The 26,599-nt window shown below is 37.5% G+C and overlaps 2 protein-coding genes across 4 annotated transcripts in view; one reads left to right on the top strand and one right to left on the bottom strand.

The window, feature by feature from the left end:
- LOC126360253 (ARF GTPase-activating protein GIT1) overlaps positions 1-6,368 on the top strand; it is a 238,080-nt gene extending 231,712 nt beyond the window's left edge. For both annotated transcript variants that reach the window (XM_050007694.1, XM_050007695.1), the window contains one exon: positions 1,590-6,368. In XM_050007694.1, coding sequence (XP_049863651.1) covers positions 1,590-1,784 — 195 coding nt within the window. In that variant the 3' untranslated portion in view covers positions 1,785-6,368. The remainder of the gene's footprint in view (positions 1-1,589) is intronic.
- On the bottom strand, positions 4,443-23,898 carry LOC126360279 (intraflagellar transport protein 22 homolog). 2 transcript variants are annotated; one of them, XM_050007696.1, is made up of 4 exons: positions 23,723-23,898; positions 22,090-22,262; positions 8,024-8,229; positions 4,443-7,944 (listed from the first exon to the last, which is right to left on the bottom strand). In XM_050007696.1, exons 1-4 carry the CDS (start codon positions 23,759-23,761, stop codon positions 7,781-7,783), a joined length of 582 nt encoding a protein of 193 aa, XP_049863653.1. In that variant the 5' UTR covers positions 23,762-23,898; the 3' UTR covers positions 4,443-7,780. The 2 variants fall into 2 exon arrangements, with proteins under 2 accessions (XP_049863653.1, XP_049863654.1); XM_050007697.1 differs by having other exon boundaries at positions 4,443-7,941; positions 23,723-23,894.
- Positions 23,899-26,599: the final 2,701 nt, after the last annotated feature.

The raw sequence follows: 26,599 nt of genomic DNA on the forward strand, positions 1-26,599 counted from the left end.
TGGCTCTCCTTTTGATAGTATATGTTTTGCCAGTTACAGGAGTGGAATAGGTGGTGGAAGGAGGATGCATAGGGCAAGTCTTTCAGCAGGGACTGTCACAGGGGTAGGAGCGATAGGGTAGGGAGATGGGTACCAAAGGAGTAGAAGGTTTGATAAGGATATTGCATGGATTGTGAGGGGGACAAAAAGCTATTCTAGGTGTTGTGGGCAAAATCTCGGACAGAAGGGATTTCATTTCAGTGCACATGATTTTAGGAAGTCATGGCCTTGTTGAAGTAGCTGATAACACTGGGTGACAAGTGGTGTGCTCCAACATTGTTTGGAGGGATCACCAGTACCAGGATTGGATGTGATGGCCCAGGAAATCTGCATTTGAACTAGGCTCTTGGGATAATTACGTCCAGTGAAGGCTGAAGTGAGAGTGGAGGAGGGAAGTCTTTGTACCCTGTGTTGCAGGTGTTAATGAAGTAAGGCAGATGTACATTCAGTGGGTGCTTTGGAGCCAGCAGCTATGAGACGGCCAGGATGATTGGGTTTGTGGATATTAGGAAGAAGGTAAAAGGTAAGGGTGTGTGGTTTGGGTGAGGTGAGGAGTTGTATGGATTGAGGTATAAGTCCTTGTAAGGGACCTGAGGTTTTTAGGAGGACTACAGGTCAGTTTGAATCACAGGGATAAGATCGTGATCTGTTCTGTCATTCACTCACAGTTCATACTGCCACATCATCATCATGTACCACACCTCATCGCATGCCTAGCCCTCACTCCCACATTCCTAGCCAGCAGTCTGCTTTCTTCCTCCAAGCCACCCACTAGTAACACCGCCCCAACCCCTCCTCCTGCCTCTCTGTCCCTCTACGCACCCCATCTGATCCCCTGTCCTCTAGTCCACCTACCAAAATGCAATCCCAACATTGTGTGCCCACCCTGCACAATATAGGGTCTGTCCACGTGCATATGTGCAATCATCAAATTTTCACTTCCTACATTTGCTGTGTGTGTAGTGTCTTTCCTTAACTCAGACTTGAGCAACTTTTCAACATCTACCTTACTTAAAAATCCCTACACTTGCAAACTTTTATGCATGTGTTTGAATAGCATTATGCTTCCTCTCTTGAGGATGAGCATTGCAGTCTAACAGTTCACAGAATTTTTTTACAACGGAACTTGATATCACTTGTACATCCTTATGTATCACAGATTACTTTTTCAAATTTCAATTTTCGGTTCCTTTCCTTTTAACACTATAGAGCTTACACAGAACCCAGCTGGTTTATGAAACACAATTATTGAACTGCTTCTACAGAAGCAGAGGTCAGACAGTATAGCGAAGTACTTTAGAACTTTGTTTTGAAATACAGTGCTAGTAAGAAACATGATAAAAAAGCTGGAGCGAGAGAGGGGGAAAGAGAATGAATGGGTGGGTGGGGGATAAGTTACAGAGAGGGAGGAAGAAGAAAAAAGATAGTAAATTTTTATTACAGGGGTAGAAAAGTATTTTTAATTTCTTTGGCACCAGTTTTCATCATTCACATTTAAAGATAAAAAGAACTGTTACTAATTAAAGTTTTTATTTTTACCTGTTTCATAGAATCCTCTTGATGAGCATATCCGTATACCACTTCGTCAGCTGAATGGCAACACAGCTCGCCTACAGACAATTTGTGCTAACCTGCAGAGATGCACTGGAGAGACAGATCGGTCATATTATCTTCAACAAGTACGTTCCTGTGCATATGACATAGCAAAAGCAACAAAGCAGTTAGTGACATACACTCCACAGTGATTAGTCTGTTGATAAGTGATAAGGTGATATATTTCTGCATTTTATTTTTGTTTCTATGAAAATACAAGGTACACTTTAAATTTGTAGCTCTGTAAGAAGCAGGTGAAATATTCCAACAGTGAAAAATCAGTGGAAGAAAAACAACCAACTATACATATGGCACATACTAATGACTGCTGAGAGGGATAACTCATGTTGAAAACGAAAATATCATTATTCCAGTTTTTAATGAACTCCACAATAATTTCTGCATGCAGATAAAAAGTACAGCCTCATGGCTAGATGAGTTTTGTTTCTATGCTTCAGAACCTCCAGTATATGAACAAATACTAATATGTGTATAGATACTATGTGAGCAGTGTAGAATTGCTGCTTTACTGAGTTTATTGTCTGACTTTGGTTATGTTGATCTATCACATGCTGTTGTGTCTGTTTAGTTGGAAAAACTTACGGACCATTGGCTTTTTGCCAGTCAGCTTATTAATCAGTGATTGTTTACAGTTCCAGTAAGTGAATGTTCTGAAAGTTGAAGGCATAGTGAGGCACGGAATGAACATGGAATCAGTAAGCTATCTTATTGAATTACTTGTTGGATTAACAAGATAAAAATTGAGAATTATAAAAATTTATTTTTGTTTGGTTCTCAAAATCTTCCAGAAGCACAAAGTATGAGCAGTTTGGTGCACAGTTGTCATTGTTACTCAGTCCATAGAGTTTGTCATTAGTGCCTGAATTATATAGTCTTCCTTAGTTTTCAATTAGTAAGAGACAAAAATTTTCAATGGTATTGTTGTAATAGGTGACTATATGAATGTCTACTGTGTTGGTGCTTCCCTAGTGGTTTATGTGTAAATTTAAGTGCTGGAAAATTGGTATTTTGTAAATGTCATGATCCTAATCAAAATTTTAGTAATCAGTCTGACCACATAAGGTATGTGCATTAATGAAAGTATGTCAGTGCATGTGCAAACAGTTAAATGAGTATATTTTTATTGTGTGACATATTTGAAGACTATTTTCATCGGACAAGCTGCAGAAATTGCAGCTTGTGAAATTTGTGTGTCCTATTTCTGTAGTTGAACAGAGCAACAGAATAGATTAAGTTGAGTTGTCAAATTGTTATGATATCACTTCTGTTTTCATGTGGCCTTTAACACTGAATTACGAACGTATTTGGAATGGGGGCGGGGGGTCGCTTTGTTAAATGATGGAGCAGCAAATTAATTTTCTAGGTACTTCATGATACGTAATAAGCAATTGAATTACAATGTAATTTAGGTTCTAAACAAAATTTGGAAATCCCACCCTTAACTCTTCATGGCTGTTAGTGGTTAACGAATTACGTAGGTGGCAAATAAATTACGGAGTAATTTCAAAACAGTGTTGCCCTGATCATGAGTTCTTATAATCATAAAACTGACATCAGAACATGTCTTAAAAGTGTGGAGGTAACTGCAAAAGGGATTTGATGGATTAATTAGAGAATAACATCCTTTAGCTGGCTTCCACTTGGAAACTGACACTGTGTGATATGTGTAAGTTGCTACTTGATAACCTGTAAAAAGTACCAAAAGATAATTTTAACATAATGGATGAATGAAAGTGGCTGGAAGTGTGTGTTTTGCCCTTGGTTGTGCATAGATTACAATTAACTAGTGGAAATATTGCGGCAGAATCTACCCATGTCAAATAATCCCTAAGAGTAAAAGTGAACTGATAGTTGTAATCCGTAACTGAACCTGTTTGGTTTGGTAACCCATAACAGCAGCTACTAATTATTTTTTTAACTGTTGATCCAGTTACTAAAAATGAACACTCTCATAATGATACATTAACGTGGCTACTACCAGAATCAGTGTATCAGCAATGAATATTTTTAAATTGTAGAATGTAATGTTCTCTTAGAGAAACTTGAAAGCAATAAGCGATTTCAGAAAATCGGTACTATTTAGCCACTGGATGAAAGCTGTTCTGAATAACTAATCTACTAGAAAGTTCTGCTGATTCACAGGTCAAGAACAGAATTCAAATAAAAACATAGAATTTAATCCCTAGATACTGTGCATTGTGTGATAGTGAGTGTCAGTTGCAATAGTGGCTAGGGAAGACATACTGTTAATGTTAAATGATAATAAGAGCATAAATGCAGTAAGGAGGAAATGACATTCAGTGAAGAAAGAGTTAAAAATGCAACAAGGGAGGTGGCTGTCTAAAAGAAGTTGCAAATTAAGCAAAAAATATATAAGATGATGAAATAGACAAATTGAATTGTACAGTAATAATTGGAAGAAGAAACATATGGAGTAATTGCATTTGAAAAAATATGGAATAATTAAATAAGGATAAAAAAAAAAGTGATTCGCGTAACAAAGAAAAGTTAGCAGTTGCCCAGTTGAGTTGCTAACAAGAAGTCTAATGCTGAGTCTACAGAAAAAGAACATTATTTGTTGGCTATTTAAAAAGTTGTGCAGAACTGTTCCATTGTTACCACTTAGCACAACTATGTCCCAAGAGTACAGAAATTCTTATCCTCACATCTATACCATACCATTGCAATTGCTATTCCCCAAATTCTCTTCCTTCTTGGCTCTATCATCTTTAAAACGTCTGCCATATTCCCATACACAAACTCCGTCATTCAGTTCTCCCAGCTGTCAGTTCTCTCAACTCATCAGAATGATCCACCTCAGACTGTTCTGTTATTGCCAAGTTATTTTCAAGGCCTATGACCGACAAATTGTAATTAATTTTTATTCTGAAGTTTGTTCATTGTTCAATTAGTGCATGTCATTTCCTAATAATCTTGTCATTTATAATTTATCTACTTCACTTCATCTTTTATTTCGTTTCCCAAGAGAATATGCTATAGTTTCAATAAAAAGTAGGAATAAATTTTTGTGCTTCTTCATTGTTGTTTGTTCATACTCACAATTTCATGTTACTGGTATTTTTTTTTTCATGGGAAAAAATATGTTGCAGAACTGATTACTGTGCTGCTATCACTACACACGAACATAAAGATTGTTTTATATATGGAGATATTAAATTCCAGTAGTAATGTTTTGGTTTTGAGATTTTGATATCAGCTGTTAACAGTATGGAAAAATTTACTAAACTACATTGGACATTGTTACAAGGTACATATAGTCTACATATGTGCAGCACATTTTTGTGGTTGTATATGTGGTTCACCTGTTGTTGTTGTCATTGTGTGGATATCTTTGTTACAGTTCTTTTTACTATGATCACACAGACAGAGTTTTTTACTTATAGTGTCTATTTTTGATGATCTCACTGGGTATTTAGAATCTAAATATACAACAGGTGTGTTCAGGGACACTCCAGTCTTTGTAGGCATACTAAATATTGTGAGAGTCCCAGATTTCATCATTCAATTTCTTCGTAATAAAGGTGGTGCTCATCTGGTCCTGTGATAGATTGTTAAATTTTCTATTCATGTTATAAATGTGCAAAATAATCATACAAGTGGTATACATAAGTAATGCTTATTCAGAGTGAGCTGGAATAGGCAGCTGAATGTTTACGATCTTCCAAAAAAATTATTCTTTCTGGCAAGGACATTACAAGAATCAGTTTGAATTGAGCTCGAAGGGCGTGTGTGTTTGTGTGCTATTGCTTTGTGATGAATGAAAATACAGTGTAATCTTTACTTGTAAATTCTTCTTGTACAAATTGCAGAGACTGTTCTTCCTTTAAAAAAAAAAAATTAAAAAATATAAATGCTGGAAAACGCATATTTGGAAAACACTTGATGTTGTGCCTTGGATATGTGTTTTGAATTTTATATGTGACTAAGATCAGTGGAAAAATGTTTTAGGGGATATCAAGTTACAGGCAGTACAGAACAATTGAAATAACAATGTGACTGACAAATGGAAAATAGTATTCCCAGATGGTGCACAGTGTATTATAATTTCATATTTTTTTCAGTTTTAAATTTATTCTCATATGAAGGTAAGACAGCACTCAGGTGCAGTGATAAGTTCCAGATAACACGCTCCTCTAAGTTCTCCTAACAGTCAGTCACACAGTTATGTCAATAATTCTGTAGATTAATTATTATTGATTTGTAACAGCATACCCTGTGTTAAATGATTTGGCAATGTAGATAGTTTAAGTAACAAAACTTAGAGCTTTTTAGGCAATGTATATTTACCAGTATATTTGTCGAAGTGTGCGTCAACAGATTAGATACAAAATTTGTTTACTGTTAAGACTGAGAGTTAGTTGTTGCAATATATTTTTGATGCTACAAATTTTTACTAGAATTTTCATCTTCTTGTACAATGAAAAATATTCATTATTTGTTGGCATATCATGAGTTATATATAATGTATTAAAACAGGAATGTAATTGTTATCTGTGTGTTGTGTTCTGCATATTGCTGATTAGGAGTGATTACTGTATTTCCTAGTTCTGTTTGAGTGCAGGATGTTATGTTTGCATGTATCCTAAAAGAACAGAAAATACTTGTTATAAAATGTGACTACCTCAGCAATCTATCAAAGAAAAAGCTAGGATTTATTTTAAATTGTGTAAATAAAAATCTTTCTTATATTAAAACATTGCAAATTATTGGAAAATACATATGTAAATTAAGTTGAAGAGAGAAGTGTTAAATGGAAACCGAACATTACATTTTTAATGGACCGATAAAATGCTAGTGTCATGTAGCAAAATGAAGAGATTTTTAAACTTTATTCTTGTAGCTACACTCTTCATGGAACAGGTACTAGTCAAAATGTACACAGGCTCCAGTTCTATTACTAGCATTCTCAGGACTCAATAACATTGCAAACAAAGATTCCTCAACAGTAGTCAACAAAATAACACTCACAAGATGTTGTTTAAAATGTAATTTTATTTAGCTGCAGTATTTGCCTGCTGCAGTATTTACCTGCTGCAGTATTTACCTTGAGGGCACTTTATTGACACTGACAGCAAAGACAAATAACAACTTATGTTTTCTGTAGCAAATGATGAAGGGTGCTGTAAACTGAGAATTTAGATTAATCTTACAGATTCTCAGAATTATGAACTGGTTATAGGATTGTTCTTCTTGTACTTGCACTCTGAAATCATTCTTCTGTACTGCTTTGTTAACTCGTATCCTGTTGGTAGAAAACAAATATTCTCTCAAAACGTATCGACATTCTACTTCAGAACTGGAACAAAACTGTAAAGCTTACTACAGTTTATAAAAAATACCCAGTCAACTAAAAAAAAAAAATTTAATTTTGCAGTTTTCAGCTGTCACCTGCAGTGACCGTTTATAAAAAATACCCAGTCAACTAAAAAAAAAAAAAAAAAATATTTAATTTTGCAGTTTTCAGCTGTCACCTGCAGTGACCAACAGCCATTTAGTTAATTACTCTGTTGCTGATATTTAGTTTTGTGTCTTATGTTAGAGAGGATGTGAGGATGTACTCACAAGTGGACTACAAATAAGACACTTCATTGCCTAGAGGTGGCAGATTATGCTCGTACATCTCTTTCTGCAATTTTTCCGTATCCGATAAAGCTTAGTGAAATCTACTCCCTGTCAATTTGCAGGCATATGTTAAATGAAATAACACACAAAAAAGGTCGTTCATCTGTTGTTATTATTCTTTGTGGTTTGCTGTCATTGCCAATAGGCATCCTTCAGCTTTATATCATACGAGACTGCTGTTAGGCCACACTTACGGAATATATTGAGATAGGCAAATGGTAAAAGTTAAGCTTCGAAGTTCTTTGTTTCACGTTTAATGCCTAAAAATGGTAGCATTCACAGAAAAATAGACAATACTAAATATTAGCAAAACACACATAGCATCAAGTATGTCAACAAAATGGTACAGAGACTTAAAAATTTCATGGATGGGAAGTAACAGAAGCATTTTAAATTCTCTTTAAGATTTATTTTGTTATTACTTGATTTCATGTTTGTAACATGGAGGCTTAAAAATACATATTTTGCTAGTACTTCTGTGTTGTCACACTGCTTGCACATTCATTACATTTAGTTCCTCCTCTTCATGTTTCTCTCTCATTCCACTAAATACATTTGACAAAAAAATTCCAAAATCTGTTCTCAAGCGATTGCCACTTCCATCAACATCAGCTATTATTTGCAGCACTTTGCTAAATGTATCTGCTGCTGTAACAAATTTGACAGTGAGAAAATTATCTTTACAAGAAGATCACAAAGTTTTAAGATCATTTTTCAAAGCACTTACGGAGTTTAATGTGTTGTCTGGAATCGCGCTCAGCATCAGAGCCAACATTTGCGAGGACCATGCAACTCCTTGCTGAAAGACCACTCTGTATCACAAAGTAATTGTAAAACATTTCTAACAGCTGGCCATGTTCATTCACAGTTGGCTTATACACAAGCACCACACCATTAGTTTCATATTGTAGGGCAGGCCAATGCTGCTGAAACCTGTTGTATCATTATTAATTCATAAGTCATGTAGAACCCATTGCTTGGTTTAAAAAAAAAAAAGAAAGAAAGACAGACAGAAGAGAATTGAAGATAAAGTGTAATAATTATCAGCCTAAATAAATTACTTTCATGCATGTATAAAAAATTTACAATACAAAACAACTTTATAAGCACCTGGTCTTTACAGTTCCATATATGATATAATAAAACTAATTTTTGTTATTGTGTAGCCCGAAGAATACTGTATGTAAAAGCATTAGGAACATTATGAAAAGGAAAAAAAAGACAAAATAAGAAATCAAGTGTTAATAACCCTGGAAACAGGCTACACTTGTATCACTGTTTTCGTAATAGGTGAAAAGTTTGAAATTGCAGATGGGTGGTCATAATCTGTAGTTGGACATGTTACACTGTTTGGGTCTTGCCACACGTATAGACCTTATTTTGTTTGGGTATCACTGTTGATGTAGATCTGTTTTGCATTTTTCAATATCAGCTCAAAGTGTCCAAAGTCTTTTGCCTGCAAAACTGAGACTTAGGTCTCAACTATCCTCTTCACATCCAACCTCCCCTCCCCACAAACATCCACGCTGAGCATGCATTACATTTGACCATAGGCTATGTATTAGTGGGCATGCAAGTTCAGACCTAAGGTGTCAACTTTAAATATTTGTTTTTCTACCATAAGACTCAACAAAGAATTGAATAAGCTAAGACAAAACGTGACTGTAGCCCCCACCCCAATATTCAAGCATTGTGCCAGAAATTTCACAGGAGGTACAAGGGCCTATTGCAATTTGGGGGGGGGGGGGGGGGGCGCAACACCTTTCATTATGATGGCAGGACTACATCAGGACAATCAAAGATGTGCTCAAATGCATTGATTGCTTAAGGATATGTCAGGTAAGTAAGAAATCTGAGTTTACATTTCAATATGAGTTTACATTTCAATATGGTGTAGATGTATGGATGGTACTGTAGTAACTACACTAGTGAAACAATTTCTTAAATTTAAATGTTTCCATGGATAATAAGTTTAGAGTTTATCAGTTAAAATACAGGCAAAATATTGAATAATGTACTCTGTTAGAGAACCTATTTTGCAATTTAGGTCTAAATACCTATTACAGAATGGTTGAGTAGGTGTTTACATGATTGTGCCGCTACTTGGAATCATAGCAAGAGTAAATGCTTAATAGTGCAAACAGTACAGTCATAAGACCATGAAGAAGTAGGATACTTTTGATCATATAGTGTATTAGATTCTGACATCCCCAAAAAAATATAAGTTTTTCATATTAGGTTCATTTTGCTACCACCTACTGCCAGGTACTCCATATCAGCAACCTCAGTAGTCATTAGACATCGTGAGAGAGCAGAATTGGGCACCCTGTGGAACTCATGAACTTTGAACGTGGTCAGGTGATTGGGTGTCACTTGTGTCATACATATGTACACAGATTTCCACTCACCTAAACATCCCTAGGTCCACTGTTTTCAATGTGATAGTGAAGTGGAAAAGTGAAGGGACACGTAAAGCACAAAAGCGTACAGGCCGTCCTCGTCTGTTGACTGACAGAGACTGCTGACAGTTGAAGAGGGTCGTAATGTGCAATAGGCAGACATCTGTTCAGACCATCACACATGAATTCCAGCCAGTTGGCCGAGTGGTCTAATGCACAGCTTTCTGGAGTGGGCAGGAGCACCTGGTCCCTGGCACGAGTCCACCCGGACAGTCTGTGGATGGTCTTCAGGTGGTTTTTCCATTTGCCTCAGCAAATGTGGGCTGGTTCCCCTTATTCCGCCTCAGCTACACTATGTCGGCGATTGCTATGCAAACAAGTTCTCCAGGTACACACACACCACCATTACTCTACAGTGCAGACATAGGGGTTCAGGTGTGGGGCAGCAGAGGGGTAAAGTGGACTGCAGTAGTCGTCGTGGAGTTGTGGGCCACTGCAGCTGCGGCAGGGACGGAGCCTCTATGTCATTTCTAGGTCCCCGATTAACATACGATACGATGTGGGGGAAGATTTGTCTGATTTGATAGAAGAAGAAACAGGAGTCGATTTCAAAGAAGACAAGGGATCCAGTATTAGAATCAGAATCCAAAAGAGATTTGAAGGACTTAAGGTCAAATAAAGGAGAAGGATAAATAACATTCAATCAGAATTTCTACATATACATCTACATGACTACTCTGCAATTCACATTTAAGTGCTTGGCAGAGGGTTCATCGAACCACAATCATACTATCTCTCTTCCATTCCACTCCCTAACAGCGCGCGGGAAAAACGAACACCTAAACCTTTCTGTTCGAGCTCTGATTTCACTTATTTTATTTTGATGATCATTCCTACCTATGTAGGTTAGGCTCAACAAAATATTTTCGCATTCGGAAGAGAAAGTTGGTGACTGAAATTTCGTAAAAAGATCTCGCCGCGACGAAAAACATCTTTGCTGTAATGACTTCCATTCCAATTCACGTATCATATCTGCCACACACTCTCCCCTATTACGTGATAATACAAAACGAGCTGCCCTTTTTTGCACCCTTTCGATGTCCTCCGTCAATCCCACCTGGTAAGGATCCCACACCGCGCAACAATATTCTAACAGAGGACGAACAAGTGTAGTGTAAGTTGTCTCTTTAGTGGACTTGTTGCATCTTCTAAGTGTCCTGCCAATGAAACGCTACCTTTGGCTCGCCTTCCCCACAATATTATCTATGTGGTCTTTCCAACTGAAGTTGTTCGTAATTTTAAGACCCAGTTACTTAGTTGAATTGACAGCCTTGAGAATTGTACTATTTATCGAGTAATCGAATTCCAACGGATTTCTTTTGGAACTCATGTGGATCACCTCACACTTTTCGTTATTTAGCGTCAACTGCCACCTGACACACCATACAGCAATCTTTTCTAAATCGCTTTGCAACTGATACTGGTCTTCGGATGACCTTACTAGGTGGTAAATTACAGCATCATCTGCGAACAACCTAAGAGAACTGCTCAGATTATCACCCAGGTCATTTATATAGATCAGGAACAGCAGAGGTCCCAGGATGCTTCCCTTGGGAACACCTGATATCACTTCAGTTTTACTCAATGATTTGCTGTCTATTACTACGAACTGCGACCTTCCTGACAGGAAATCACGAATCCAGTCGCACAACTGAGACGATACCCCATAGGCTCGCAGCTTGATTAGAAGTCACTTGTGAGGAACGGTTTCAAAAGCTTTCCGGAAATCTAGAAATACGGAGTCAACTTGAGATCCCGTCGATAGCGGCCATTACTTCATGCGAATAAAGAGCTAGCCGCGTTGCACAATAGCGATGTTTTCTGAAACCATGCTGACTACGTATCAATAGATCGTTTCCTTCGAGGTGATTCATAATGTTTGAATACAGTATATGCTCCAAAACCCTACTGCAAACCGACGTCAATGATATAGGTCTGTAGTTAGATGGATTACTCCTACTACCCTTCTTGAACACTGGTGCGACCTGCGTAATTTTCCAATCTGTAGGTACAGATCTATCGGTGAGCAAGCGGTTGTATATGAGTGCTAAGTAGGGAGCTATTGTATCAGCGTAATCTGAAAGGAACCTAATCAGGTATACAATCTGGACCTGAAGACTTGCCCGTATCAAGCAATTTGAGTTCCTTCGCAACCCCTAAGGTATCTACTTCTAAGAAACTCATGCTAGCAGCTGTTCGTGTTTCAAATTCTGGAATATTCCATCCGTCTTCCTTGGTGAAGGAATTTCGGAAAGCTGCGTTCAATAACTCCGATTTAGCGGCACAGTAGTCGGTAACAGTACCATCGGCACTGCGCAGTGAAGGTATTGACTGCGTTTTGCCGCTTGTGTACTTTACATACGACCAGAATTTCTTCGGATTTTCTACCAAATTTCGAGATAATGTTTCGTTGTGGAAAGCATTGCAGGAAGTAGCGACAAAACAACTATTCGTGTTGGTGTGTAGATTGTATGAGTCCGGCAACATACCATCTGACTTTCAGAAAAATAATCATCCACACAGTTCCAAAGACTGCAAGAGCTGACAAGTGCAAGAATTATCGCACAATCAGCTTAACAGCTCATACATCAAAGTTTTTGACAAGAATAATGTACAGAAGAATGGGAAAGAAAATTAAGGATGTGTTAGATGACAATTAGTCTGGCTTTAGGAAAGGTAAAGGCACCAGAGAGGCAATTCTGATGTTACAGTTGATAATGGAAGCAAGACTAAAGTAAAATCAAGGCACGTTCATAGAGTTTGTCAACCTGCAAAAAGCGTTCAACAATGTAAAATGATGCAAGATGTTCGAAATTCTAAGAAAAATAGGGGTAAGCGATACAGAAAGACAGGTAATGTGCAATATGTATAAGAGCCAAGAGGGGATAATAAGAGTGGACAACCAAGAATGAAGTGATTGGATTAAAAAGGGTGTAAGGCAAGGGTGTAGCCTTTTGCTCCTACTGTTCAATCTGCACATTGAAGAATCAATGATGGAAATAAAAGAAGGATTCGGCAGTGGAATGAAATTCAAGGTGAAAGGATATCAATAATAAGATTCGCTGATGACATTGCCATCCTGAGCAAAAGTGAAGAAGAATTACATGATCTGCTGAATGGAATGAAGAGTCTAATGAGTGCAGAATATTAACTGAGAGTAAATCAAAGAAAAAAGAAATTTCAAGAAGTAAAAGATATGAGAACAGCGAGAAACTTAACATCAGGGTTGATGGTCACGAAGTAATTTTACTTAGTTACCTAATAAAACACTTTGTCAGATTGATTACAACCCTGTTTGATTTCATCTCCACTAGGATTGCCAGCTGCTGTATTCTTCCTTTTTTTATAGTCTGTAGACATTATCCTTTCAGCCAATCTTTGATACATAATATCTATAAATTATACATCGGAGTGCAAAACTTAAGAATGAAAGCAGCACTTTCATGATGTGTCACTGCCAGGTAATACAGATCAAACTTTGATCATACATACTAAGAACTGCTACAGTATAGTACAGAAGGTAACTGGAAAAAGTACACAGTGAGATGAAATGACACTTTTATTCAAAGATAGTCTTTACACTGAAGTCACTGCAATTTATGATGGTCCCATGGACATTTTAAAAAAAAGGGGGGGGGGGGGCAAGATGTGGCTCGTAATAGCATGGCAATGCATGCCCTGGAATGTGCTTCCGTCCTGGCTACAGGGTAAGTAAACAGTTCTTGTGGTAAGGTGTGCCATTCCTCCACCAGCATGGTTGATGGCTACGGAACAGTTGATGGTGCATGCAAACATGCTGCAGTATGTCTGCCCAATACATTCCTCACATGCTTAATGAGATTTAAGTTGGGGGAACAGTCAAACCAATCCATTCACTGAATATCCCCTTATTCCAAGAGCTCCTCCACCTGAACTTTTCGATGTGGTCATGCATTGTCATCCGAAGTCAGTACCAAAGGGCACACATGGGGAAGGAATACAGAGTCACAATATCATTGATCAGTGAGTATACCGTGTTTAAAGATTTGGAGGTCAGTATGCCCAAACAACATTATGCCTCCCTGCATCATAACACCTGGGTTCAAAAATGTTTCACAATGTAGGACGTACCTTCATATGGCAAGAGTTGGGAATACATAATTGAACTAGTACATTCACTGGTCAACGATATTGTGACACTGTATTCCTTCCCCATGTGTGTCTTTTCAGGGGTGCACATGGCACTTACTTTTTTTTGTGGATGAAAAAGCATGACAGCATCAAAAAGTGTCAGTGGAGGAGCTCTCAGAACAAGCGGATATTCGGTGAAGGGACTGGTTTGCCCATTCCCCAACTTAAATATCATCAAGCATGTGTGGGATGTGTTGGAGACGTACTGCAGCATGTTCACAAGCACCAATGACTATCTAGCAGTTGTCAACCACACTGGTGGAGGAATAGAACACCTACCACAAATATTGCTTACTTGCCTTGTAGCCAGCACGGAAGCACATTCCAAAGCATGTATTGCAATCTGCAGTGATCACACAGCTTATTGAGAGCTGCATACTGCCTTTTATAATATCCAAAGTCTCATTTCCATTCATCTCATTGTGTATTTCTTTCAGTTGCTTTCTGCGTTATGCTATAGAAGTTCTTTGTATGTATGGTCCAAGCTTCATCAAACTGTTACTTGGCAGTGGCACATCATTTGAAAGTTATTTTCACCCCCAGGTTTAGCAACCAAATTTAATAAATAACAATTAATTTAGAATATAAAAGGCAAATATATGTTTATATATGACCACATCATTTGTCGCAAGTAACATATTCATCCTCATCGGTAGCTGTTGACCCCCTTAAGCTCTGCAGCAAATTTCTTGCCAGATGGTACCACAGTGGCAGCCAGAAATGATGTGGTTTGTTCATCCACATCAGTCACACAGGGATGTATTAGTCCATTTCAGATGAGAGAGGTGCAGTCTGAACCTTCTGTCATTAAAGTGGAGATAAAAAATTGTGGCAAGAAACTTTTTATGTTACATTCCAAAGAAGAACCACCATCATGCAAGTATGTTCTGCACTGTGTGTTAAATGGCGTGCAGCATCCTTAGCAATAATGTCGAAAATTTAATCTTCTCTAATAGCATAGTAACTTCCTTGTTGCAGTAGTATACTTCTAAAATCTTTTCTGTTATCTGGTAAACCAAGTAGCTGTTGAAATTACTGTCTATTTGATTCTTTATGAGCCGCGCAATACTGACTGTGAGTCTGTCAGAATAATAATTGTGTCTTCATCTAGGTCATTAGAATACTTGAGTCTCCCTAATGCTGTAGTGAGATCCATGTAAGCACAGAGGCTTCCAGAGGAAGCTGTAATTGGCCACTATAATGTGTCTTAACATCTAAAAATGCAGTGATACCATCTGAAGTATGTGAGCTATCTGTATGGCGATGGCACATGTTCCCATCCACTTGAAATGCCCTTTAACAGTTTCATATCCATCTTAGATTCCTTACAAGGTGCATTCCTTTAAATGACTAGTTCTTTTATTTTATTTTTTCTAATCTTTTATAAAACAGTGATGGTGTGAAACTATTGGTCTATACAATGTGGCTTCCCATTCTTGTATGTAGGTACAATTGTCTAGTTGTCAGTTCCAGGAACCACACTGCATAAAACATCCTGAGCAATAATATTTTTCAACTTACAAAAGCTGCCTTAATCACAGCTTACAATATGTTGTCTCACCCATGTGCAATATTTGCATTCCACGACAATGACATGTGGAGGTCCTTTACACAGAATGGTTCATTTAGAATATGATGTAGGTCATTGTCAGGTTGAGTATACTCAGTCTTTCTGCATTGAATCTGGCATTGCAGATAAGTTCATTTTAGTGGCATATGAGAGACTATTACAAAAATGTTTTTGTCCTGGCTGGCACTTTCCTTTTGAGTTGAGTATAAACGTCATTGGCACCTATTGATGCCAGAATTGACTATATGTTCAACTTCGAGATGTCACCCATAAACCTCCAATGCTCCTCTTCTTTCTGCCATAGCAGTATCGGATTCTTATCTCACTAAACTGGTGGGTGTCTGCTATTCAAATGGAACATAATATAATGTAGGATAAAAGAACATAATAAAATGTGGAATTGTAGTACCAACAGTATGCTCCATAATCAGAAATAATTGGCAGAATCTCACAAGTTTTACCATGATTGGCATAGCTGTTAAGTTTCTCCTCAAGCTTTGTTTTGTATGCTTCCTAGTCATCATTTCCAGTTCTCCAACTGTAAATGGGAGTGTTTTTTTCTTATTGGGATTAGTATACTTAACAAAACTGGTAAGAGGTTTGAGGCAAGTGGTTCCTGCAGTTTTAATTATCAGCTCAAAAAATAAAATTAAGTAGTTAATTTTTTGTTTGTTTGTAGGTGTGTGTGCGGTTTTGGTTGAAACTGAAGTCCCTGTACTACATCATTGTAGCACACCACTAGAAGACTCAAAACAAAATGGGACAAAACTTTGACTAATTGAGGTATCATGCAGTAATTTGTTTTCTGCATTTGAAGAGGTACAATGCTATAACATTCTGTGGGTGAGTTGGTGCAAATGTACGAAAACAATGCCATCATTATATGACAAAGTGGTCAGCTTCCAGCAAGGTCAAGAAATGTGAATGATGAGGAATGAAGTGGAAGACACTCTATTAAGGCTTTGGAGTCGCATGAAGCATGGGAACCCGATGCCTGAAGACTGGCATATATAGATAGGCAATGTTGGTCATGAGTGAGTTTCCAACATCTTGCATGATATTTTGAAGATACAAGTGTTGCTAGTGTACTTGAGTGACTGCACTCACCCCAACAACCTACCGAACAGAGGCAGCTGCGGAAATTTTGCAGCTGTGTCAGGACATCCCAGAAAATTTGTTTAGCTGCCGCCCCCCCCCCCCCCCCCCCTCCCGTCCCCTGCTGCCATGAATGGGTGCCAGGAATATCACTATTACCCTGAGATAAAGGAGTAAAGGAACCAGTGGATAATGCAAAATGGATTAACCACTGCCAAAAAAGGTAAGAACCTAACTCATTGGGCATATTGATGCTGAGTGCTTTTGAGGAATCAGATTATGCTTGTAAGAGGGCAAACTATCACAGGAGCATACTCACAAATCTTATAACTAGGTTATGAGAGGGCTATCAAGGAAATTGTCCTGTGGAGTGTTTCTGCTTTATGACAACACCCCACCTCAATCTGCACAGGATGTGATTCACATACTGCTTCTTAGGGCTGTCGAATTTGCCTCACTCCTGTAGTCTCCTGGCATGGACCCCTGAGGTTTTTTTATCTTTACCTGTATGAAGAAACAATTTCATGGCAGGCATTTCCTAAAAGACAACGAGATGATTTTTGAGGTGAAAAGTTTCCTGAACAGCTAAAATGAAGAAGTCCACAGCCATCGTCTCCACCATTCCAACTGTCACTGTGAAAAATGTGTCACATTGAATGGTAAACATGATGAGCAGGACTAACAACATCACAAAGTTTCACAGTCGTAGCTTAAGTTTTTCAAGGTGATACTTAAAATTTTATAACTAATCTCTGTATATGCCATCTAGAAGCCTTTAACTTCATTCCTACTGCCTAAATAGGATTTGCATGGATGTTTAAGCTGAGAGGTGCATCTAGTTTCATGTTTAATCAAGATAGCTTTTCCCCTGTACTCATCATCTCAATCTTTTAAAAACAGCTGATAGTCCAGAACTGAAATCTGTTGAGTCACACATAACCAAGCCTCTTCAAGAAAACAGACTGAGATGCTTTGTGTTTTAAGTACATTCGGTATATTTCCATTATTTGACGTCGGTGAGAGAGCATTCCACTGTAATGTTTGTTTAATTGCTTTAGCAGTTTTGGATTGCAGATGAGACAAGCATTAAAAGAATGAGTTCTTTAATCCACACGTCAAACCTGGAGGATGTAATTTGCAGCATCAGGCTAACTTGGCAAAATGTCATTAATACAATGCCATAAATATGAATAGCAAATTTATCTGTGGTTGCAGTGGGTAGAAATTAGCAGAAAGGGGGGGGAGGGGGGGAATGATATGACACTCATCCTCACCCCAGTCAATTTGGCACTGTAGAGGATGCTGTGTCATCGCTGCTGACTATAGGAGCACCAGGTGTGACAACATATGGAGTTGGGGAGCAGATGTATGCTGCAGGTGTGCTAAAGGGCACTGGACACAGATAGCATCAAGCTCATATTCCTTGTACTGAAATGACATCATTCTTTTCTGTCATACATGTGCCAGCTGCAGTTGGGATGATTGGAAAATGTCCTTGACATCTTGGATTGGATTCAGGATACTACTTCTGTTCTGGTACTGATTAATTGTTGCTTGCAGTGGAGTATGTATTTAATGACTGCCCACTGCTTAAATTCAGTGCAGGTTCTGCCAGTTGAACTGTGGTTTTCGGGGCAGTGAACACACCTTAGAATGGCACTCATATCATTAAATTATAAACACCAATACTGTTGTGAAGATTACTGAGAACGTACCAGTGTACTGGACAACACCTGTCCAAAATTGCAACATGTGGAAGGTGGCCTTGGAAGATTGGAACACAAACAGGAATTGGCTTTATTTTTCCATTCTGGGACTTTTTTCCTTTTTTCCCATATCTTTACATATGCAACACTGGGCTCTCACTTTCGACATGGCATATTATTTCCTTTTCACTAAGAAAGACATCTATTTTTGTTACAGTGTCTGCAGCATATGCTTCCAAATTTCTCTCCGTGCTCATTTTATTAACAAGTAGTTTGTCATTAATTGTGAATTTCTTTCTATACTTACATTCGTGCTTTGGCTATACTATGTTTTGCTTGGTTGTTATAACCGCAATGAATATCATTTTCTGTATGGCCATTAGGTGTGTTACCAATTGATTTCTTGGCCTTTCGACAATAATTATAAGTGAATCATTGTCTGCATAAATTATTATTGTCAGTTTGGTAGTAGCAATACTCATCAATTTCTGCAAAAAGCCAGTAGTCAGTTGACTGTTGCAATAGTACTCTGCTGGTACCATCTTGGCGGATTTCTTCTGTTCTATTCACATCCTATGATAGTGGTGATATTTTTTCAGCTGTAGCTGAAACATTTTGTCCACCTTGGTTGGACCTGAATAACGCCCATGAAGGGCACGTAACTTACTTGCCTGGTGTCCAGAGCAAACTAATCTACTACACTGCTGTTTTGCTCTTGTAGCTTCAATACTATTAGAAACACTTTGAAGAAACCTAAACACCACAGTTGTCCACTAAACATAAAAATTACTCACAATTGCATGCACAAACTAACACATCAAACTATGGTGACAGAAGTAAACTCTTTCCTCTTTTTTTAACATACTCCCACAGTGTCTCAGCCCAAGCCTTATCGACGGTGTGTTTTATTCTGCAATAATTGACATTCCTTCTCGACTGTGTTAACTGTATATCTCACATTATCTGTTTATCCCTTTCTGTGTCTTATCACAGCTGGTTTCTTTCAACAATGTTTTCTTTATTCTTCTGGTACCCATATCCTGACTGTGTTATTTTACTGCCCTCTGTGATCCTTGCGTTATGAGCTCCTCAATACTCACCTTTAAAATAATTTGGGCTGGCTGTCTTCATCAGCACTGATTGGTCACTATGCCTCAAAATGACAAATGGCAACAAAATAAATAAGTTTGTTACAGACTGACATTGTAAGAGGCTGTTGTGATACTCAGAAAACATTAATATCCCAGTACAAATGAATCCTCTTATTTCATGGGATACAGATTTTGTATTATTGGTTACGTTAACTAAAAAGCTCCCACACTGAAATTTCTTGCTGGTAATCTGCAAACATTTCGATTCTTCTTAAAATTTTCACTTCATTGATTGCAAAACATCTTGTGTGTGCTATTCCTTCAGTTCAGTCTCTTTTCCCCTAACAATAATATTCTTATACTAACAATAGCAAAATCATTAGCAGGTGCACAAATTTGTATTGACTCCTCACCAAAGTATCACCAAATGTGTTGGTGCAATGGTTAAAGCATTCAAGTTGAATCAATTGAGGTAAATATTTCAAGACACAGCCAGTTTCCTCTCACATCCTTGCCTAATTCAAACTTGCGGTCCATCTGTGATAATCTTATTGACTGTACATTAATTGTGAATCTTCTTTTAAACCTGTGTATTTAGTTGTCTAAAGAATATGTACGTCCATTTCTAACCTATCACCAATCCCCTGCCCTAATTCTTTAAAGAACTGAAATCCCATTCTGTGGTTTATGTGAATACTGTTGGCAAAGTGTGTTACTAATAGAGTGATAAGTAAAGAAGTAATGCTTTAAAACATCATGCCTAATGCTGAAGTTTTACTGCATGAACAGTGTAAGTGTAGTAAGCAATAAACTTTTTTTCTTTTCATTATTTCATGGGGATGTCCACCAGAAAAAGTTTCTGTGCTCCCTGTGACTTACACTGCCTCAAGAAATACACACAGTTTCTAATTTTAGCACTCAACTTATTGTTTTAAACCATTAACATGCGATTATACCTCTTAATGTGTTAATTAAGGCAGCATTTTCAATTTGTATATTCAGTCAATAATTATATGCATAAAAGAATCTTTTGCCCCTTGAAACCATTAGACAGGCAATCTGCAGCTGCAGTTGGAAATTTTAATAGTTTTAGTAATATAGGCACTGCAAAGCATTGAGGAAAAGACACTCCCTTGTGTGACACCTGCTGTACATGTTAAAAAGTGGGGTTGATTAATAATAGCCTTTGAGCCTGACAAGATTGTTCTAGTAAGTGTAATTTATTTTGTGGTAGTATGGTAAGTTATCAAATATCATACATTTAATCTCTATTATAGCAATCAACAAGCTGTTCGAAGCCCATGTCAAATGCACTTTTTGTTGTTACAGCTTCCTATAATGTAGATCATACTGTAAAGGTTGGATCTAAAGAAAAATTAATTTCAGTATAAATAAGGCAAAATAATGTAAACTATTATGTATCTGGAATTCATAAGGAACAAAAGGAAATAACATATCGTCATTACCAGCACCATCATATACATAGTCGTTTTTCCCTCACTCCATTTGTGAGTGAAACATGACAGGGAATGACCATTAGAGGTACAAGGTAACCTCTACCTTCCACTATATTGTTGTTTATGGACTACTTAGAATATGCATATCATTCTCCAATATCAATTCTCAACCATAAAACCCTATCCCATATAGCCAAAAAATAATATTACTCCTGTAATGTGTCACAAAATGATGAACTGAAATTAAATAATTTCCTCGCGGGACTCTTCATTTTACTTTCCGTGACATAATTTGTAATAAGAAGTTACCGCTGATTTTTGTAACTTACCTGTTACTTTCACTAGTTGCCTTCTTGACTAAAAGCACTTGAACACAATTACCAACAGAAAAAATTAGGCAGTAGATAATCACTGATCTAACCAAAAAATTGAGATGGATACTTAAAGACAGAGAGAAAATGATCAGGAGCGTTACTGTTTGCGATAAAATTGCAATCATTAACATTCTTCATGTAGCACGTAATATTCAGGTTAATACCAAGATTGGGGATCTCTTAGCTACTAAATACATGCAGTTAAATAATCAATGCTACATAAACAAAGTCAGAAAAAAATCACAGGGGTAAGAAAGGTTTGCCAATATTTACCTTTGGACTCATGGTACTATCAATGGAAACACTTAATAACAGGTGCGACATAATTAGAGTAGGTTCCTTTTCTTCAGAGAGGAAACAGGATGTGGTTATGTAGGCTGGAAAAAGTTGTGTGTAGGGGAAGGGGTAGGGCCCCGTTAGGCCCTATGCTGAGAGGAACACACCTGTTATGAGCAAAAGGAAAGCAGTAGTTCACTTTCTACTTAGTGCTGGAATAATCTGCCACATCATTCTTTCCAATCTCCAATAAAGAAATTTTAAAGAAGTGTGCAAATGCACGTGAATGCAGTATGACACATGTGCACACACTCATGAAACAGGAAATAAAGTGAACCATTGTCATTTTGAAATCATATTTCAGAGAGTCCTCTACTCGTAATTCAGCCGAAGATGATGAGTTTGCTTGAAGATAAAGAGTAGAAAGCTTGTTTAAACTTAGCTTCTGCCTCTCACCTGATATCCCAAAAATTTCATGAGAGAAATTTGGCTAAGGACACCTGGAATCTCAAAATAAATGTTAAGTTAATTGTTCAGTTACTCTTCAGCATCAAAGTTTTAGTTTCTTAAAATAAGTATTATGGAGAACACGTACTTTAAATTCCCACTGCAGTCCCAAAGCTCAACATCAGAGGTTACAAATTTTCCATTTACATTTACATTTGGTGATTCAAATTCAAGAATCCTGACACCCCGAGTTGCTCTGTAGTCATTAGACATTGTGTCTGCAGCCTCTGACAAGAAATTGGCTATTGTTGACTTCCCACTCTGAAAATTAAATATTTATTTACAATATAATGTGCATACAGAAGGTAGAATGACACGTGAAAACATAATTTACTTGCAAGAAATATGAATATGCCTTAGGTTACACAATTATGAAATAAAAAGAATAACTTATGTGCTGACAAAATTAAAGACAGCACAGTCGGCACCCAGTGGTTTTAGTTGTATACATGGCAGAGTCTCACACCATCAAATAGAAACTATATGAGTTGGGGCTGTTTCTTAAATACATACATACAGCACCTTCACTACCTTGCCAAACTGCTGAAATTCTTATTAGTTCTCCTGCCATTTTCCCAAGCATTGTCTGTGTGCTGTGTTGTGCACATCACCAATTAAACATAACTGTTGTCAATCAGACATAATTAAAAATTAAGAAATTTGATTCCAAGGGGAAGTCAAAAGCAGATGCTAAAACACTCAGAACGCAAAAAGCTAGGTGCATATACATTAACAAAAGAGAAACAATACTTAGGAGCTTAATCTGTAGGTCTACATTGTATTAGCAATGGTTTGAAGTCTTCCTGCAAGAGCCATTTACTAACTGCTTCCTCTCCTCCGCATGCATTTTTACTAATCCTCTCTATTGTATTTTCGTACTTCACTTTCATTTTTTTTTCTTTCGTTTGGCTGCCTTGTTTTGTCTCGTCTGTTGTTCTAGTTTGTCTGTTCTTCCATTCATTCAAACTTGCCCTATCTCTTGCTTCTAATTTCCTGTTTGTTCAAATTTTGATTATTGCTACGATTTCATTGTAGATTGCACTCTTATTTTCATCCCCGAAACAGAACTCAGGAACTTCATATATTTTTTCTTTTATCTTTGATTACACGGTCAGTTTGGAAATTCCTGTCTTTATATTATGTTTTAACAATTTAGTTGAAAACTGAAACTGAGTACATGCGTGATGCAGTCAGATCTTCTGGCTCTTTGAGTATTATTAATGTTGAAATCTGTCCAATATCCCTTACAATGTTATTGACATGTAATGTTCTAAATTTGTTTTAATATTTTTACTGGCAACTGGTTTTACCAAGAAATGTTTTTGTCAACTGAATACATTTGTGCGGTCCAGTAGATCTCCTCCTCCTGTGGAAGGCAGCGCGCTGGAATGATAATTTTACTGTAATTTGCAAAACTTTGGTTTTAGTCTGGTACTCGTATTTGTTTTAAGTTTCACGTTTAAAGTACTAGTAAAAGGAGAACCTAAATTTACACGATCATGTTCGATGGTGAAATTAATTCTGTATTACCCTATTAATCACTTTACCACTGAGTATACAGTATACTGTATGAACAGTGTACGCATTTTTAACGTGCCTACTACATACGTGTCTAATGCCACTTACTGGCCCACAGGAGATCAACAAACGATAAATTAACCTTATACATTGTTTGCTTAATTTTATTTTCCTGATCACGAAAAGAAAATGAAATACTTAACCTTCACAGGCCCGATTAACAGTATTTTAACTTTGTACATTATCGTAAAACGTATACTAGTCAAACTAGAAAATATGGTGCCGTTCTGTTTTGTTGATTTGTGTTGCTAAGTAACTGAGAATAACGCATGCGTTCAGTTAACAAGCAAGTGTTTCGCATCAGAAACACCACGAAATATTGCTGTGATGGAAGTTATTCATGCTAAATTTTTGGAGGCTAATAACAAAATCTCTCATGGTTTCCTGAGGTCTACCAATATCGAACATTGTTGACGATTGTAACCATATCTAGCGAAACTTCACTTTAGCCGAGAGATATACTGTAGATTACAAATATTAACGGCAGCTTTTTTATGATTTTTGACATCTCTGCATTTTTCCTATTTTTTGGCCCACACACTACTGACCGATACTATTACTCTGTCGTTACATCGCGCTGTTTTCGTAGATCGTACTGACGCCCGCGAGTGCACAAATCGCCGGCCGCTACGATGGGTTGTTGCTGATCCTTGTATGGTTATCAGTTATGGTTCGGGAGTGTCTAGCGCCAGTAGAAGTTTCGGAATGGAAATGGATATCAAGTGAACATACCCAACTGGCTTCAGAGAACATCTGACTACGCATGTTCTTTCACTCGGAAAGTAGCTGTTACGACGTGTGCTACTCTTACCTATTTCCATATCGCTTGCTTATTCTCATTTCGATTGCTTTCTTTACTATTTTTTGTTTCTGTTGTTACATACAGAGGGGTCCAGAAATATGTACAAACTCTTTGATCCTTATTATTTGCAGAACAATCGTTGCAATTTTGCGTAGTCCGTTGTTTTCTCAACGGATCTTAGCGCGCGTTTTCCAGCAGATGACTGCAGCAATGAATGAAGTAAAGATTGACGTTTGAACAACTCAAGACGGTATTGAAATGGTACTGGATGTACAAAAGCATTATGGAGCTACTAAGGCAATGGCGTATTCAGGAGAATAGTAAAGTATGGGATAGAACCCATCGTCTTTGAAAAATGACGTCACAAGGTTCCACCAATGATGTATTGCAAAGACATAGACGAATGTTGACAAGCAAATTCATGTAGTACAGAGAAAACAGATCGTGGACATTACCATATATACCTATCCATATTTAGAACGTAACGTTACATATATCGCGTTTTTCGCAGTAGAAAGTCCTAGTATCCTTTTCTCCAGTTGATCTACATAGGTCAGCCAAAGTATAGGATACTACTGCTAGCGGAGAAAAGACTTACCTATCACTGAAATGGAATACTTCAGTTGACCTAGATAATAACACCTGCTAAACTCTATCTAAGCACCATCGTCACCATCACATAATGGAAATAATTGACATTTACTACCTCTATTTAGAAAAAAAGTTGGAATAGAGCAATAAATACCTATAGTCATATGTACACTAAATGGACCAATGAAAACAAAAAACTACTATTATTCATGGATCTCTACATCTCTGACTAGTATTCCTTCATCTCAATCCTTATCACCTATTCTGTGATATTTATTTTCTTTTTTGCTTCTTAGTTCCAGTACATGGCATTTCCTCTGGTATTTGAAAATAATCTAAGGACCATTGAGAACGTTTAATTCTACTGACATGTACTACTGAAGTTTGTCCTGGCAATTGTAGCTTTAGAATTACAGGAACTTTACTGTGACCATCTGGTTAGGAATCTGAAACTTCTTGAAGAACGTTTTGGTCTTACCTTCTAGACTGTAAGGGTTTGCAGGTAATACCCACTGACCTATCTGGTATTTTAAAAACTCCTCTTACTTAACCCCACACGCTCTTGACATACCAGCACTTTCATGTCAGCCCATTTTGCCTTTTGCCAAGTTTCCTTCAGGGTTTTTGCAAATAACTTAAAGTGTTAACTTTCTTTGCACAACTTTGGTTGAATCACATCAATTGCAGATGGTATTTTGGGTCCACGTACAAGCTTATAAGGTAGTAACCTTGCTCCTGTGTGAGATTTTGAAATGTAGACACTAGCCACAAAATCTAAATATACGTCCTAGTTTGGGTATTGAGAATGCACATAGTGGTTTAACATGTTCTATAGAATCTTACGAATTTTTTCGATGTGATCATCTGCCTGTAGATGGAATGGACTTGTTCATAATTTCTTAACTTTCAGTAAGCGAAAGAACTGCTTAACGAGATCGGAACTTGCCCCTTGGTCCATAATAACCGTTTGAGGTATCCCAAATTTAAGTCTCCAATGATTTACGTAGCGTGAGCTACTGTTAATACATACCTGTTAACCGATTGACTCTTGTGAGACAGCTCCAAAATATCGACTCCTGCCGTTCGAAAATACATAATCAGACTCTGGTAGCCTTTGTATCTTTTGATGGCCTAAATCAGCTCGTTGTGCATGCAGAATTCAGTTCTTGGCATACTACTGAACTTCAGCATGCTTTGTTTTCCAACAGAACCTTTCTGCTACTCTTACATCCATTGCTCTCTTACCCCATGGACTGATAACATATGGTCATGTCTTTGCTGTAATACTTCTTCCACAGAGCTGCTGGAACTACAACACATGGTTCACACTTGGTTCACACTTGGCTGATGTACACAATATCCCATCTTGTATGACAAACTGTGGCCATTTGCAATACATCTGACACACTTTATCACTTGCTTGCACTCTTTTTAGAACTTTAGGATCAAAAGTAGCGTCTGCCGCCGAGCCGAGAGGACGCGCAGTAGTAGCAGCATTTGCCAGATGAGCATTAAATTAATTTAGTCTTTGTTTTTTTCTCACGTGCTTCTGCAAAGAAGTGAATTAACGTGTGTATTTCACTGTGTAGACAAGTGGTTAGAAAATTAATCATGGTTTCTGTTTTTG

The sequence above is a fragment of the Schistocerca gregaria genome, chromosome 1, assembly GCF_023897955.1.
Source record: "Schistocerca gregaria isolate iqSchGreg1 chromosome 1, iqSchGreg1.2, whole genome shotgun sequence".
In the NCBI taxonomy this organism is placed as follows: domain Eukaryota; kingdom Metazoa; phylum Arthropoda; class Insecta; order Orthoptera; family Acrididae; genus Schistocerca; species Schistocerca gregaria.